At 45.7% G+C, this 13,372-nt stretch overlaps 1 protein-coding gene across 3 annotated transcripts in view; it reads right to left on the bottom strand.

Annotated features, from left to right (window-relative positions):
• The window catches only part of LOC117355774 (enoyl-CoA delta isomerase 2, mitochondrial-like), a 128,248-nt gene that overhangs the window by 97,556 nt on the left and 17,320 nt on the right, over positions 1 to 13,372 (bottom strand). Inside the window, exons 1-2 of one of the 3 annotated variants that reach the window (XM_033934795.1) lie at positions 6,262 to 6,537; positions 620 to 779 (exon numbers count right to left, since the gene is read on the bottom strand). In XM_033934795.1, coding sequence (XP_033790686.1) covers positions 620 to 779; positions 6,262 to 6,320 — 219 coding nt within the window. In that variant the 5' untranslated portion in view covers positions 6,321 to 6,537. Of the gene's footprint in view, positions 1 to 619; positions 780 to 6,140; positions 6,538 to 13,372 lie in introns of those variants that run through there. The other 2 variants (XM_033934796.1, XM_033934794.1) reach the window with 2 other exon arrangements.

The raw sequence follows: 13,372 nt of genomic DNA, 5'->3' as shown, positions 1-13,372 counted from the left end.
GCATAATTCTGGAGAATGCACCTTCATAAAAATATAAACAGGATGGAGTTGGTCCAGAGGAAGACTACTAAAATGGTCAATGGTTTTCGTTATAAGGCATAATGGTTTTCGTTATAAGGGACAGACTTAAAGATCTCAACATGTATACTTTGAGGAAAGGTTGGAGAGGGGAGATACGATATAGACATTTAAATAACTGTGTGGCATAAATGTGCATGAGAAGAGTCTCTTTCAATTGAAAGGTAACTCTGGGATGAGGGGGGTAAAGGATAAAGATGAAAGGGGACAGATTCAGAAATAACCACACAAAATACTTTTTCATGAAGAGGGTGGTAAATGCTTAGAATAACAGTCTCCTGGTGTAGATGGTGGAGACAAAAAGTGTATCTGAATTCAAGAAAGCTTGGGACATGTACGTTGGATCTCAAAGGGATAGGAGGGGATAATAGAGGGCATAGTTAGGTAGACTACATAGACCATATGGTCTATCTGCCTTCACTTTTCTCTGTTTCTATGTTTAAAAGTCCAAGTGAGAACAACCAGATATGAGTGCAAGTTTCTGTTCCTCTATCTAGCCCGACTCAGAGAAGCACCATGTAACCAGTTCCCTTTTAAGTACCTGCTTAAATAAGCCATAGAGCTTCAGCTTCACATCATTCCCAGGGTCTTTTAAGCTTTTCAACTGCTCTTTTGCTCTCTCAAAATCTTCCTGACTGGCTTGCAAGGCGGTATGGGTTGCATGCAGCTGAATGGAAGGGAAACGCAGGATTCGGAGTACTCTGCAGAGATAACAAAACAAAATGATATGGTTTATTATATATACTAAAACAGCAGACTAGAAATGGTCTACACTGCAAAATAAAGATATAAAAATAATTTAAAAGAAGGTACATAAAAAGGACTGAAACTTTGAAAACAAACCCAAAAAGGGATATTTAGACTAGAATCAATAAAATAAGTAAATGTAAGAAACTCATTGCTTTATCCAATACAATCTGCTTAAAATATATCAGTTGTGACTAACCAGCTTGTTTTTATATCATTAGTTTGCACAGGTAAGTACATTGTATAGGGCATAATTCAAAATATTTGAGAACTCAATGGAAAATAATTGTATTTTTATTTGAAAGCATGTATTAGTTGAAATATTTTTTTATTGCACATGTTTGTATCATGTTATCAGTTCACAGACAGTTCATTACTGTATTTTGTCAGCCTCCAAGCCTACCGCCAGGTAGCGAGGGTGCTGGGCAGGGTGACAAAGCCAATTGCCGCGAACCACTCAAACAGGTGAATAACCCCTCATGCAAAGTAATGTCAAGACCAAGTAAGAAAGGTGAGCTGCAAAGTCAAACAGCACCAAAACCACTTTCAAACAGCTCAGGGTTTTTCAAAAGAAATAAGTTCTGTTTATTATATCCGGCCCATAGAAAATCATACCAAAAAACAAAATGGTCCTAGTTTATAATTCCTTCAGTCAGGCTTTTACAAGAATTATAAAAGTTCAGTTCCTATGGACTGCCTTGCTCCCAGGTAGGCCCAGCAAACAGTTCACAGAAAAGCAAACAGTTCTTCAAAGAAAAAACACACATTAAGTCCAAACTCCAACCCAGTGCTTTGGGCTGGCAAGAAGGCCACAGCCCTGCAAAATACCTGGACTACCATAGATTAGACACAGTTCTTTCACCAGGTTCTTGAGGTAATTGCAAACAAATTTCAATCTCAGATAAAGTAAAACAATCACTGTTCACAATGCCTGCCTTCTACTACTATGGGCAGGTGTGTCCGCTCCTTAGAGCTACTGTGGAGGCACAGGCTGCTGCGTAGCTTCAATCATCTCTTCTCCATGCAAACATAAGGGAAGAGGAGTCCCTCAAAATATCCCACAGCATACACTACCCCTCAGCCTTTTGTACTCCCCAATAATTCTTATCACAGTAGGGCTGGTAGTGAAGAACACAAACAGCAAATGAAAAAAAAAAACAACAACCCCACTCTCCAAAAGTAGAAGTCCCCTTGATAGTAGCGAAAAGGTAGCACTGCTAGCAACACACAAGTCTTTCTCACAAAGTTCCACAAAAGGATCTGGTAAGCTCCCCTACAAAAAATAAAACAAAACACAAAACACCTGACTTTTTTTTTCCTTCCCAAGCAAAAAGGGAAAAACACATGCCACTGCTTGCTCAGGAAGTGGCTCTAGTTCAGAAAAGTCCATGTTTTCCCCTTCTGAATCTGGATCTGGAGTCTGAGAATCCTCAGCATTCTACCACTCCGTGAGGTCTCCTTCCTGGGCCTGCAGCTTTGACTAGCAAGCTCTCCTGCAGCACTGCTCCTCAATTGCCTTAGCTAGCTTCTGTAAGATAGGCTTTTGTCTACTGGAACCACACCCAAACCTAGCTGAGGTGGCAGTAGGCTTTCTCTCTCTGGCTCCCCTGGTGGTTATTGAGGAGATTTTCCTCCTGTCTGCTAAAAGGGGACTGCCTAGGCTGAGCGAGAGGCAGGATGAATAGGGATATGAGTATAAGCCTCTTTGAGATCCAGCGAGCACATCCAATCTCCTTGATCCATCAGGGAATATAAGGTTGGTAACGAGAGCATCCAAAACTTCTCTTTGACCAGAAATTTGTTGAGAGCTCCGAGGTCTAGAATAGGTCGAAAATCCCCCGTCTTCTTTGGAACTAGAAAGTAACGGGAATAAAAACCAAGGTTCTGTTGATGGAGAGGAATTTCCTCGAAAGCTCGAAGGCGAAGGAGAGCCTGAGCCTCCTGAAGAAGAAGAGGGAGTTGCGACGATTTGGAAGGACACTCTCTTGGAGGGCGATCTGGAGGTACTTGAAGCAAGCAAAGAGAGTATCCCTCTCGTAGAATGGTAAGGACCCAGAGATCTGAGGTGATCATCTCCCACTGGGAATAAAAATGGGAAAGATGACCTCCTATGGGCAGAAGAGAATTCTGATGCAGGGAGGTTGGAATGCTCAGACTGGGAATGTCAAAAAGACTGAGCTGGTTTAGTTGCAGCAGGAGTCTAAGTTTTCTGCTGACGTTGTTGTTGCTGAGGACGTCGAGGTGGAAGCCTGGAGAAAGCCGGTGTTGTTTTTAGAGGATAACGACGCTGAGGTTGTTTATATGCCCGAGCAGGAGGAGTCTTAGGCTTGGGCCGAATAAGGGAAGCAAAAGAGCGCTCATGTTCAGAGAGGCGCTTAGTAGCAGCTTCAATGGAATCATCAAAAAGTTCATTCCCTTGACAAGGTAAGTTGGCTAGACGATCTTGCAAATTGGGATCCATGTCAACAATGCGTAGCCAAGCAAGACGACGCATGGCTACTGCAAAGGCAGAGACTCTAGAGCAGGGGCCCCGTGAAGTATTTTGTGTGGCCCCGGTCGAGGGCAATGCAGTGTTTTCCTCTGCTGCCCCCGAGTGTTTACCGTCTTGCTGGCTCCCTCATCTGTCTTGCTGCAGGCCCTAGAAACATTTTTTCGGCCAATGCGGCCCAGGGAAGCCAAAAGGTTGGACACTCCTCTCTAGAGGAAAGCTCAAAAGCATCATTTGAGGCTTGTAATATAAAGTCGTAATTGAGACAGAGTTTTGAGGATCTGCTTAAACTCTTGAAGACGAGGACTTGGAAGATCTGGATAAAATGAAGGCAACAATTTCAAAAAATGATTGAAATAAATTGTAAAAATGTAATTATAATTAAGAATTCTGTTAGCCATCATGGAATTCTGGTATAATCTGCAGCCAAACTTATCCATGGTGCGACCCTCCCTGCCTGGAGGGACCGCAGCATAAAGTTTAGAGAGATGAGCCTTCTTCAATGAAGATTCTACCACCAGAGACTGATGAGATAATTGAGATTTCTCAAAGCCTTTGCAGGGTACAGTGCGTTAGGGAGATTCCAATTTGGATGGAATAGCTGTAATGGAATAAGGAGTTTCCATATTCCTCATAAAAGTTTGTTTCAATACTGGAGTCATAGGAAGTCTCAAGGTCTCCTTAGGTGGACTGCCCGCTTCTCCTCCGACTTTTTCTCCAGCGCCGGATTCATCTTCAGCCCTTCGAGGGCTGCTGAAAGATCCTTCCCCCAGCGACTTCCCCAGGCAGAGGAAGGAGGAAGTTTTCCTCCAGCTTGTCCCTTCTTCCTCCGCCCGTCGCCGCTTTAGCAGGAGGGATCGGCTCTGCTTCTACCCCCTCTGAGCCCGTTCTGTCCAGCCTCTGGGGTCTGCTGGAAAAGCTTCCCGCCTGTACAGGACTGTTCCCTACCCATTTCAGTACTGGATTCCTGGACTCCCCCTAGCTCACTGAGGGCTGACAAAAGCTCTCCCTTCAGTGACTCCTCTAGGCAGAGGAAGGAGGAAGCTCCCTTCCATCCTGTTCTCTCCTTCCTTCGCCTCACACCTCTTAAACTTGAAGGTTTGTTTCTGATTTACCTCAAGGGGACCTCAAGCTATGCCTGATCTTGTTCACAGTCCTTACTAGTCACTATCCAGCTGCTAAGTGCATTCATTGCTAAGTTCTCTCCTACCTAGACTAAGTTCCACCTTGGTTATGCTAAGTTTGTCTAAGTCTTCCCCCTACCCCACATAAAACAACAAACCCATTATAAATTGCTTCAAGGTACGCAACCCATAGTTAATATAGAAATCAATCGCAAATGGTCACAAAAACTTAATATACAGCTCTCGGACAAAGAATGGTTTAGGTTTTGGACAAAAGTGAATAGACCTCTTCTCTCTGCTAGCACATCACAATCCTTATTATTTCTTATGTGGCGAGCCGTGTGGACACCACATAGAATCTGACAAATGGTGATCTATGTTGGCATTGTTTAAAAAACCAAGGCACCTTATCCCACATGCTTTATGAATGTCCCCAAGTTTTACCTTTGGACTCAAATATGGACTTTAATAAGAACTGTTACAACTTGCACTGCGGACATATCTTTCGATATTATTATAATGCTTCTCTTCGGTTCATAGACAGTGGAGCGCAAGACGTCAGCGCGCTGACAATCCAGCGCCGACAATTCGGCGTAAGACAGAAGCGCTTGGGGGGGGGGAAAAGTATTTTTAAAGAGCTCCGACGGGGGGGGGGGGGGGTTTGGAGTGGCAACCCCCCCCCCCCACACACACACACTTTATTGGTTAGTGTTCGCGCTGCTGTTGGAGGGGGGTTCGGAAACCTCCATTATAGCGAAAACGGAACTTTTTCTGATTTTTTTTTCGGGAAAAGTTCCGTTTTCTCTATAATGTGGGGGGTTTCAACCCCCCTCCCGCAACGGCAGCGAGAACACTAACCAATAAAGTTGGGGGGTTGCCACCCCAAACCCCCCAGTCGGAGCTCTTTAAAAATTATTTTTTCCCCCGCGCGCTTCTGTCTTCCGCAGGATTGTCGGTGCGCTGGCGTCTGGCGCGCGATTATCCCATCACCGTTCTCTTCACCCTTGCTTTACGAACTGCTCCAGTGAACCACAATTGATTGATATACTGTTGTCAGTTGGCATACAACAAGTCCTACAAAACTGGAAATCTGCTTCCCTATTAAACTTTACTTTCTGGTGGAACTCAATTTGTTTATATAAGAGATACGAGCAACAAGCTTTGGATAAGAGAAGATCTCATCCCTTAACTTTAGCACACAACATATGGACACCCATTGACGATCACATACAATCTCTTTAAATATTACATTACATTAGTGACTTCTATTCCGCCTGTACCTTAATATGTGATACCTTTACTCTATAGCACATGTATATCTGATATTTTATTTTATACAATACCTATATATATATATAGTGCCAAACTTCTGTACACTGTTATAATTATATGATGTTCCTTATTTCTTCATTACTCAATAAACAAATTGAACTAAAAACAACAAACCCACAAATGCATACGTACTTAAACTAAACAGACTCTGAATTTACAAGTTATTTACTAATTCTTTTATGTGGACAGTCACTGACGATACGTCTCAAAATTTGACCTTTAGACTACAGGAAAACTCAGTAATGATAAATGTATACTGGACCGTTAAAAGTAAACACTATAAAGAAACCCAGGATTTTCGCCTTTTAACATTCTTAACTGTGACGCTACATATAAAACAAAGCAAAATTGCAGAAAAACATCTCCATTACATGTCAAAGAGGTCAAAGTCCTTCCTCTGAGCAAGCGACATCACGCGAGAAAGCTAAACAGCCGCGCACCCAACATCTGTGCTGTGCCGAGGTTAACAGAGAACTGAGAGGCGACACTCACTTATGTACGCTCCCTAAAGTGTACCAGCGTCTCCACGCCCTCAGCAAGAAGGAAACCATCGTGTGTACAAGCTGTGATGAAAAAAAAAAAGTTAGGGCTGTGCGTGAGCGCGAGGAAACAAGCACAGCCCCCTACGCCCGAAAGCGCGCTCCAGTTGGAGAATGAACGAGGAGGAGGCGGTGTTGACAAGAGCGTGCTCGAAACAGTGGACGGAGAAGGAGTGACGTTTAAACCCCCGTGACTTTAGGCTCAACTTGTAGAAAGCTGGGCCCCTCCTTGCAGTGTTGCCAGTTGGGCGGTCTTCCCTCCCAATTGGGCTAGTTTTTGAGCCCGATGGTGAGAAATAAAGGACTTGGGCAGGAGGTGGGTTTTTCCGCTATTTTTTTTTTTCTCTCTAACTGGGCTATTTTGGGCGGGGATTTTTTTTTAATTGGTTCTGCTGCAGCACAATGGGCCAATCACAAATTGCCTTAGGACCTCTGAGGTCGTTTGTGATTGGTCCATTGTGCCTCAGTTGAACCAATGAAAATCCACGAATCTCGTCGAATTCAGTTCGGCACCGCGGGAACAGCAGCCGCCATCCTGAGTTGTGAGCGGAGCAGGCACGCAGTGAGAGCACGGCTTATGCTGATGCACGTGCAGGCTTAGAGCAGGACTCGGAGCCGCTGGAGGGAAAGCTGCAGAGCCGGTGGCAGGTTGCCAATGAAATCGGTGTCGCTGGGGTCACGTGACGAGTTTGCCTGGATAAGACGTGCTTTCCTGAGCTCCCCGACCTCGAGTCCCCTAAACTCTGCTAGACGCTCTTAATTTCGCGGCTTGGGTGCTCCAGCCTACGCCGGACCCTCCCTTCGGGTCGGGGGAGCAGTAAAGAGCCCTGCGAGGTAGCGGGTACCTGGCATGCCGGTTAAAACCGCGTAGACCCCGAAACAAGTCGGCTTTGCCTGGGGCTAAGATGGCGGCGTCTCCGACCCCCCCTGCTGCTCCGGCTCAGTGGGGTGAATGGGCTCAGGAGATATCGCGGATGGTAACGGCAGTCCTGTAGGATCGCCTGCATAAGTTGCAATCGGCTGTGGAGGGCTTTAATGAGCGCTTTGATGCCCATAGTACCCGTCTGGCGGCGGGGGAGCAGCAGGTTTCTGATGGGGAAGACGCGGCCCTCCGGGAGCGCATCAGCGTATCAGACCTGCAGGCTCAGGTGGCCACCCTGACTAGCCGGCTTGATGATCATGAAAACCGTCAGCGGAGAAATAATTTAAGGGTGGTGGGTCTGCCGGAGCTGCGAGCAGATCAAGATCTTTATGCCTTCTTTCAAGTCTGGCTCCCTACGCAGCTGGGGCTGGAGCCGCCGGCGGCTGGCTTTTTGTGTGAGCGGGCGCACCGCCTGGGGCAACGACCGGAGGATAATAATCGCACCAGACCTGCAATCGCCAGATATCTAAATTGGAGGGAGAAGGAGCTTGTCCTCCAAGCTTACCGGAGGGCTGGGACGCTGGCATATGAGGGGAAGAAGCTGCTGCTTTTTAATGATTATTCTACCCACGTGGCTTCCCTTCGAAAAGAAATGGCGCCTCTCTGCTCAGCCCTCCATCGACGAGGAGTGCGCTTTGCGCTCGTCTACCCGGCGTCCCTGCGGGTCTGGCAGGAGGGGAAACCCCATACTTTTCCAGACCGGGCGGCTGCTCAGTGCTATTTGGACTCGTTGCCCGTGACGGTAGCTGGTGGAGTTCCGGCGGCTGTTTGATATGCCTGCTCTGCTCTGTTTGCCCTGTTGGCTGTTTCTTCTGCTTTGGCGAGGCTGTTTGCACTCAATGTTGAGTATCTGTGACCTTCTTCCCCTAGTGCATACTGCTGGTCCCCAGAGGCCTGGGTTTTTCACCCCTTGAGGCTGGGCTATTTGATATCTGCTGGCTACAGCGGGGAAGCAGTGAAGACCCCGGACTTGGAGGGGCCTGGAGATTCAACCGGGCTCTGCTTCTGCTGTTGGCCCCGAGGGCTGGACTGTCTACAGTGGTATACGGGGATCCCTCTTGTCTTTTTCCTGGGGCTGCTGCCTTATCCTATCGGACTCAACATGCAAAAGTGCGGAAGGTCTCAAAACATTTTCAAAATAAACAGTAGCTTGTATCTCACGGACCTCAATGGTACCGTCTGCATGCCACTAAACTTTTAGAACATGCAGAATCAATGGCACCCCTAATCGTCATTGGTCCCTTATATTTTTTAACATTTTTAAAGATAATTTTGTTTTAAATTTATATTTCAAAAACGTATAGCTACGCGGGTGGGGGTACGCACTCCGACGTAGACTACGTTTCGCCCCTCCAGGCTGTATCAAGGAATCCCCCTGCAAAGTAGTAAAATATATTATATATATTGTATATAATAGTGTCAATTCACTATAATAGTTTTAACATAATTCTGAACAGTATATAGTTAATTAGGTTACCTCAAATATACCAGCTCATGCTCCCCGCGTCAGGTTTAAAGACAGGAAACATGGCCGCGGCGTTCACACATTTAAATACCCTAAATCCTTTTCAAAACGTGATGACATCAGTCTTAGCGTAAAACAACGCCCCCTTTTTTTTCTTTTTGGCCTCATAGTAAAGTAGTCCATTCTATTTCGGCATTCAAGCCAGTAGGAGTCACTGAATTTAAAGAATAGATCCATTTTTGCTCCTTATAGTTTAGTTTACTCTTAGAGTCGCCACCCTCCCACCCTACATGAACCTGATCAATAATCCTCCATCTTAAATCTGTAATTGTATGTTTATTATCCCTCCAGTGTTGTACTAAAGGCGCTTCAATATTACCGGTATTAATACGAGACTTGTGTTCGGTCAAGCGAACACTAATCTTACGACTAGTCCTCCCAATATAGAGGAGTTGACACGGGCATTGGATCATATAAATGACCATGGAGCTCTGACAGGAGGTGTTAGAGATCGCATGATATATCTTATTGGTCCCCGGATGTCTCCAATTGGGACCAGTAATAGCGTACTCACACCATTGGCAATCATTACAAACTGAATGCTCAAAAATAGTAGAGCTATCTTGTGTTTTTATTTCAAACCTATGATAAGATAAAATCTCTCCTAAAGTTCTCCCTCTCCTATAGGAGGCAATAGGGTAGTTTTGGAACTGAGCATCAAGTTGAAGTATTGGCCAGTGACGTTTAACAATCTCAAAAAAAGGAACACTTAAAGTTGTAAAAGGAAACACCATAATCATACGGTCTTCTTGAGCTTCTATCTGTTGTTCATTCTTATCCGTGAGTAAAATGGCCCGTTGAGCATATTTAGCCCTTAAATAGGCTCTACGAATAGCTTTTTTAGGGTAACCCCTTTTATAAAACCGCTCACTTAGTATCCTAGACTGCTTCTCAAACTCCTCCTGAAAAGAGCATAATTTTCGAATTCGCAAGAATTGGCTAACAGGAATATTGAATTTCAGGAAATACGGATGAAAACTAGAGAAGTGGAGAAAATGATTTTTATCCACTTCTTTCCTATAGAGAGTTGTATATAGCTGGTAGTTTTCATCTCTCATTATCCGTATATCCAGAAAAGGAATATTGTCAGAATGATAGGTCATGGTAAAAGATAAATGAGGGTTAAGGGAGTTAAGCCAACCCAAAAATATTTGCAATTTAGATTCAGATCCATCCCAAAAAATCAGAATATCATCTAAGTATCTTTTCCACAGAAGGACATGTTGGAAATTTAAAGCAGGATATACTAGCTGTTGCTCAAATTTTTCTACATAGAGACTTGCCACTGAGGGTGCCAGCGTCGCTCCCATCGCGACACCCTGTATTTGATTGTAAAATTCTCCCTCGTACCAGAAAAAATTCTGGTTTATCACCAAACGAGCAAGCTTCATCAGCCAGTCCAGATTAAAACGACCCAAATCTTTCCGTGTGAGAACCTCCTGAATAACTTCCAACGCGGCCTCCTGAGGGATACAGGTATAGAGGGAAGAAACATCTAGAGTCACAAAAAACGTGACCTTCCTGACATCCCTCGTTTCCTCCAGGATCCGCAGTAGATGGGCAGAGTCTCTTACATAAGAAGCGATGTTCAAAACTTCAGGTTTCAAGAAGTAATCGATGAATTTAGACAGGGGTTCAAGCACAGAAAATTTGACTATCGGACTGCATGTGGGGGTTTTCTCTCTCCGGGGGTGGGTGGCTACTTATGGGGTTTTGGCTATGCCCTTTCTGCTGTCGATCCCGAGGGCTGGGTTCATTCCAACCCCAGGATGCTGCTGTCTTTTCAGTCTGGATTGCCTGAGAGCTGTTTTCTCTTCAGCGGGGGTTGCCTTTCTTCGATGCTTCTTTGACTGTTTGGCTACTGTGGGGGACTCTGGGTCAGGGAAAGCTCAGTAGAAGGTTTTGGGTTGCTTCTGTTTTTGGGAGCACAGTTTTCTTATTATTTTTTCCTTTTTGTTTTGGGGGGTGCCTCGGGGGAAGGTTTCCTCGGGGGGAGGGGGCGGGGTGGTCCTTCCTTCTATCCTTTTATATTGGGGGGCTTTGGGAATGGCTCTGGGGCCGTTTCTCGCTGGGGGGAAGGATTTGGGGGAAGGGGGGAGTGGGTGGGGTGTTGTATTTGCTTGTGGGTTGGTATGGATGTTGCATGGATGGGTGGCCTGGCTGGGGGGCTGCCTGTCTTTAGTATTTCATTGTCTCTTGAAGTTTCACCAGGGGAATTTTTTCCTAATGACTAAGTTGACTGTCACTACCCTAAATATGGATGGGATTCACTCTCCTATTAAGAGAAAGAAGATCTTGAACTGGTTCCGCAGGAGGGGGACTGATATCGCCTTTGTGCAAGAAACCCACCTTTCCGCTGCGGAGCATCTTAAGCTGCGGAGGGATTGGGTGGGCGAGGTATGCTCGTCTTCCTTTGGAACCCGGAAGCGGGGGGGGGGGGGTGGCCATCCTTATCCATAAACAATTGCCCTTCCATATTCATAAAGTTCTCCAGGACCGGGATGGCCGATATGTACTCGTCTTGGGGGAATTGTGGGGGCATAAGTGGTTGTTGTGTAATCTGTATGCTCCTAATGTGTATAATCATAAATTCTTTTCAGCCTTGCTTGCCAAGATAGCCATGTATCCTGATTACCAACCGTTGATAGGGGGAGACTTCAACATCACTGTGGATCCCGCTCTGGACTGCTGCCCGGCAAAGAGGGGGACAGGGGATCACGGAGCCAAGGGGGTAAATTTTCTAATTAGCCAGTTGCAGGTGTTGGACATTTGGAGGATTCTGCATCCCATGGAACGCACCTATACCTTTTATTATCCCAGGACAAGCAGGCATGATATTCTCACATGTGGGTGACATCATCTACGGAGCCCCAGCACGGACAGCTTTTCAAGCAAACTTGATTGAAGTTTCAAGTTTGCTACACTGCACCACGCATGTGCATGCCTTCTTGCCCACTAGAGGGCGCATCCCCACCTCGTGGTCCTCAGTTCAGTTTTTTCCGCGGAGCCAGAAGCCCTGTGGAAATTGTGCTAGTAATTTTTTTTGCCTTCTGACACCGCGTCTGGGTCTTTTCGCTCGGTCGCTGTGCTTTTGTTATTGTTTTTCATACTTTGTCAGTCGTTCGTCGTCAACAAAAAAAAACTTTTATTTTTCTTCCGTTCGGCTCCGGGGGCTCCCGGGTGCCGCAGCCGCGGGACATCGTTCGTTCCTGGCCTTTTCGGCTTTCATGTCCCGTCCCTTGACGGGCTTTAAAAAGTGCACCCAGTGTGATCGGTTGCTTTCGATTACCAATCCTCACCGGTGGTGCTTGATTTGTTTGGGTCCTGAGCAGTGTTCCCTCTAAGCGGGCGGGTGTTGTGAGCAAACTTTTTTCACTGTGAGCTAAAAATATCGGGCGCCAGCAAGTTATGAGCCAAATAAATATGTTGTCAAGGCATCAGGCCAGCTTAAGTTCCAGGCCAGTTATGGAACTGAATTTAAGATTTGTAGGTTCATGGGGACATACTCTAGTCCGTATAGTGTAACAGGAAAATTTACAAAGGGAAACTCTCTAAGGCATAAAGAACACATGGGATTTGCTTATGAAACTGATATGTATTCTCAGCCACATAAACTTCAGCCCTGTCTCTTTTCGGCCAGGTGATATTAACTATTCTATTTCAAGCATGAGTAGGTTTCATTGCAGATGGAAGGGCTATTTTACTAATCATTTAACCTGTCTTAACTGTTTAGATACAAGGATCCAATGCTGATAGAGCTATCCTCCCTATTTAACCCGATTAGTATCTGGCCCCAAACTGTTGTCAAGTACCAGCCAGACTCCACTGAAGAACACAGTATACATAGGCAGCGGAACGCTTTTTTGTTTGGGAGGCCCAAAAGCTGCACCTTAGACCCCTATCCCAGACCTGTCCAAGCTCCTCCCTTGACCTCACCCCCATAATAATAGCACTAATTGTATACACCATTTCTTCCATTCATTTTTCATAGACATACAATATAATCTTATTAATAATACACAATGGTAATCACAAAATTAAACTACACAAAGTGCACTCTTTTTTTTCTCCCCACCACTGCACAGCATTTCTTCCTCTCTACTCCACCCCCCATGTGCAATGTCTTCCTCTCTCTCTCTCATTCCTTCCCTTGCTGCAAAGGGAGTGGGGAAAGCTTGTCACCCCTTTCCCTCACCCCTCCATTATCTTACTATTTTCTTCCCCCTTTATTTATCTCCTTCCATCCAGTATGTGTTCTTTCCCCACTTCCATTCAGCATCTGCTCTCCCCTCTCAACTGACATCCATCTGCCTTCTGCTCTCTCTCCCTTCTTCTCACTTCCATCATCTGTCCCCTTCTCTCTCTCATCTCCTCCATTCCATCATCTGCTCCTTCTCTCTCCCCCCCTCCAACTTCCATTATCTGCCCCCTTCCCCTTACCTTTGCGGGTCACTTTCTTTCCCCTGAGGTGGCTCGTGTCAGAGGGGAAGCTTTGGCCGAGCAGAACCGCTTGCAAGGAACAGTGGAACTTACTTGATTGATGTCGATGCTGGGGCCCGTTGCCGTTTGAAGAAGAAAAAAAAAAAGGTGGAAAAAAGGGACCTGCAAAGGCGAGAG

Source organism: Geotrypetes seraphini, chromosome 2 (assembly GCF_902459505.1).
Source record: "Geotrypetes seraphini chromosome 2, aGeoSer1.1, whole genome shotgun sequence".
Lineage (NCBI taxonomy): Eukaryota > Metazoa > Chordata > Amphibia > Gymnophiona > Dermophiidae > Geotrypetes > Geotrypetes seraphini.
Note: the sequence above shows the minus strand (reverse complement) of the source record. Positions and strands in the feature narration are given on the sequence as shown.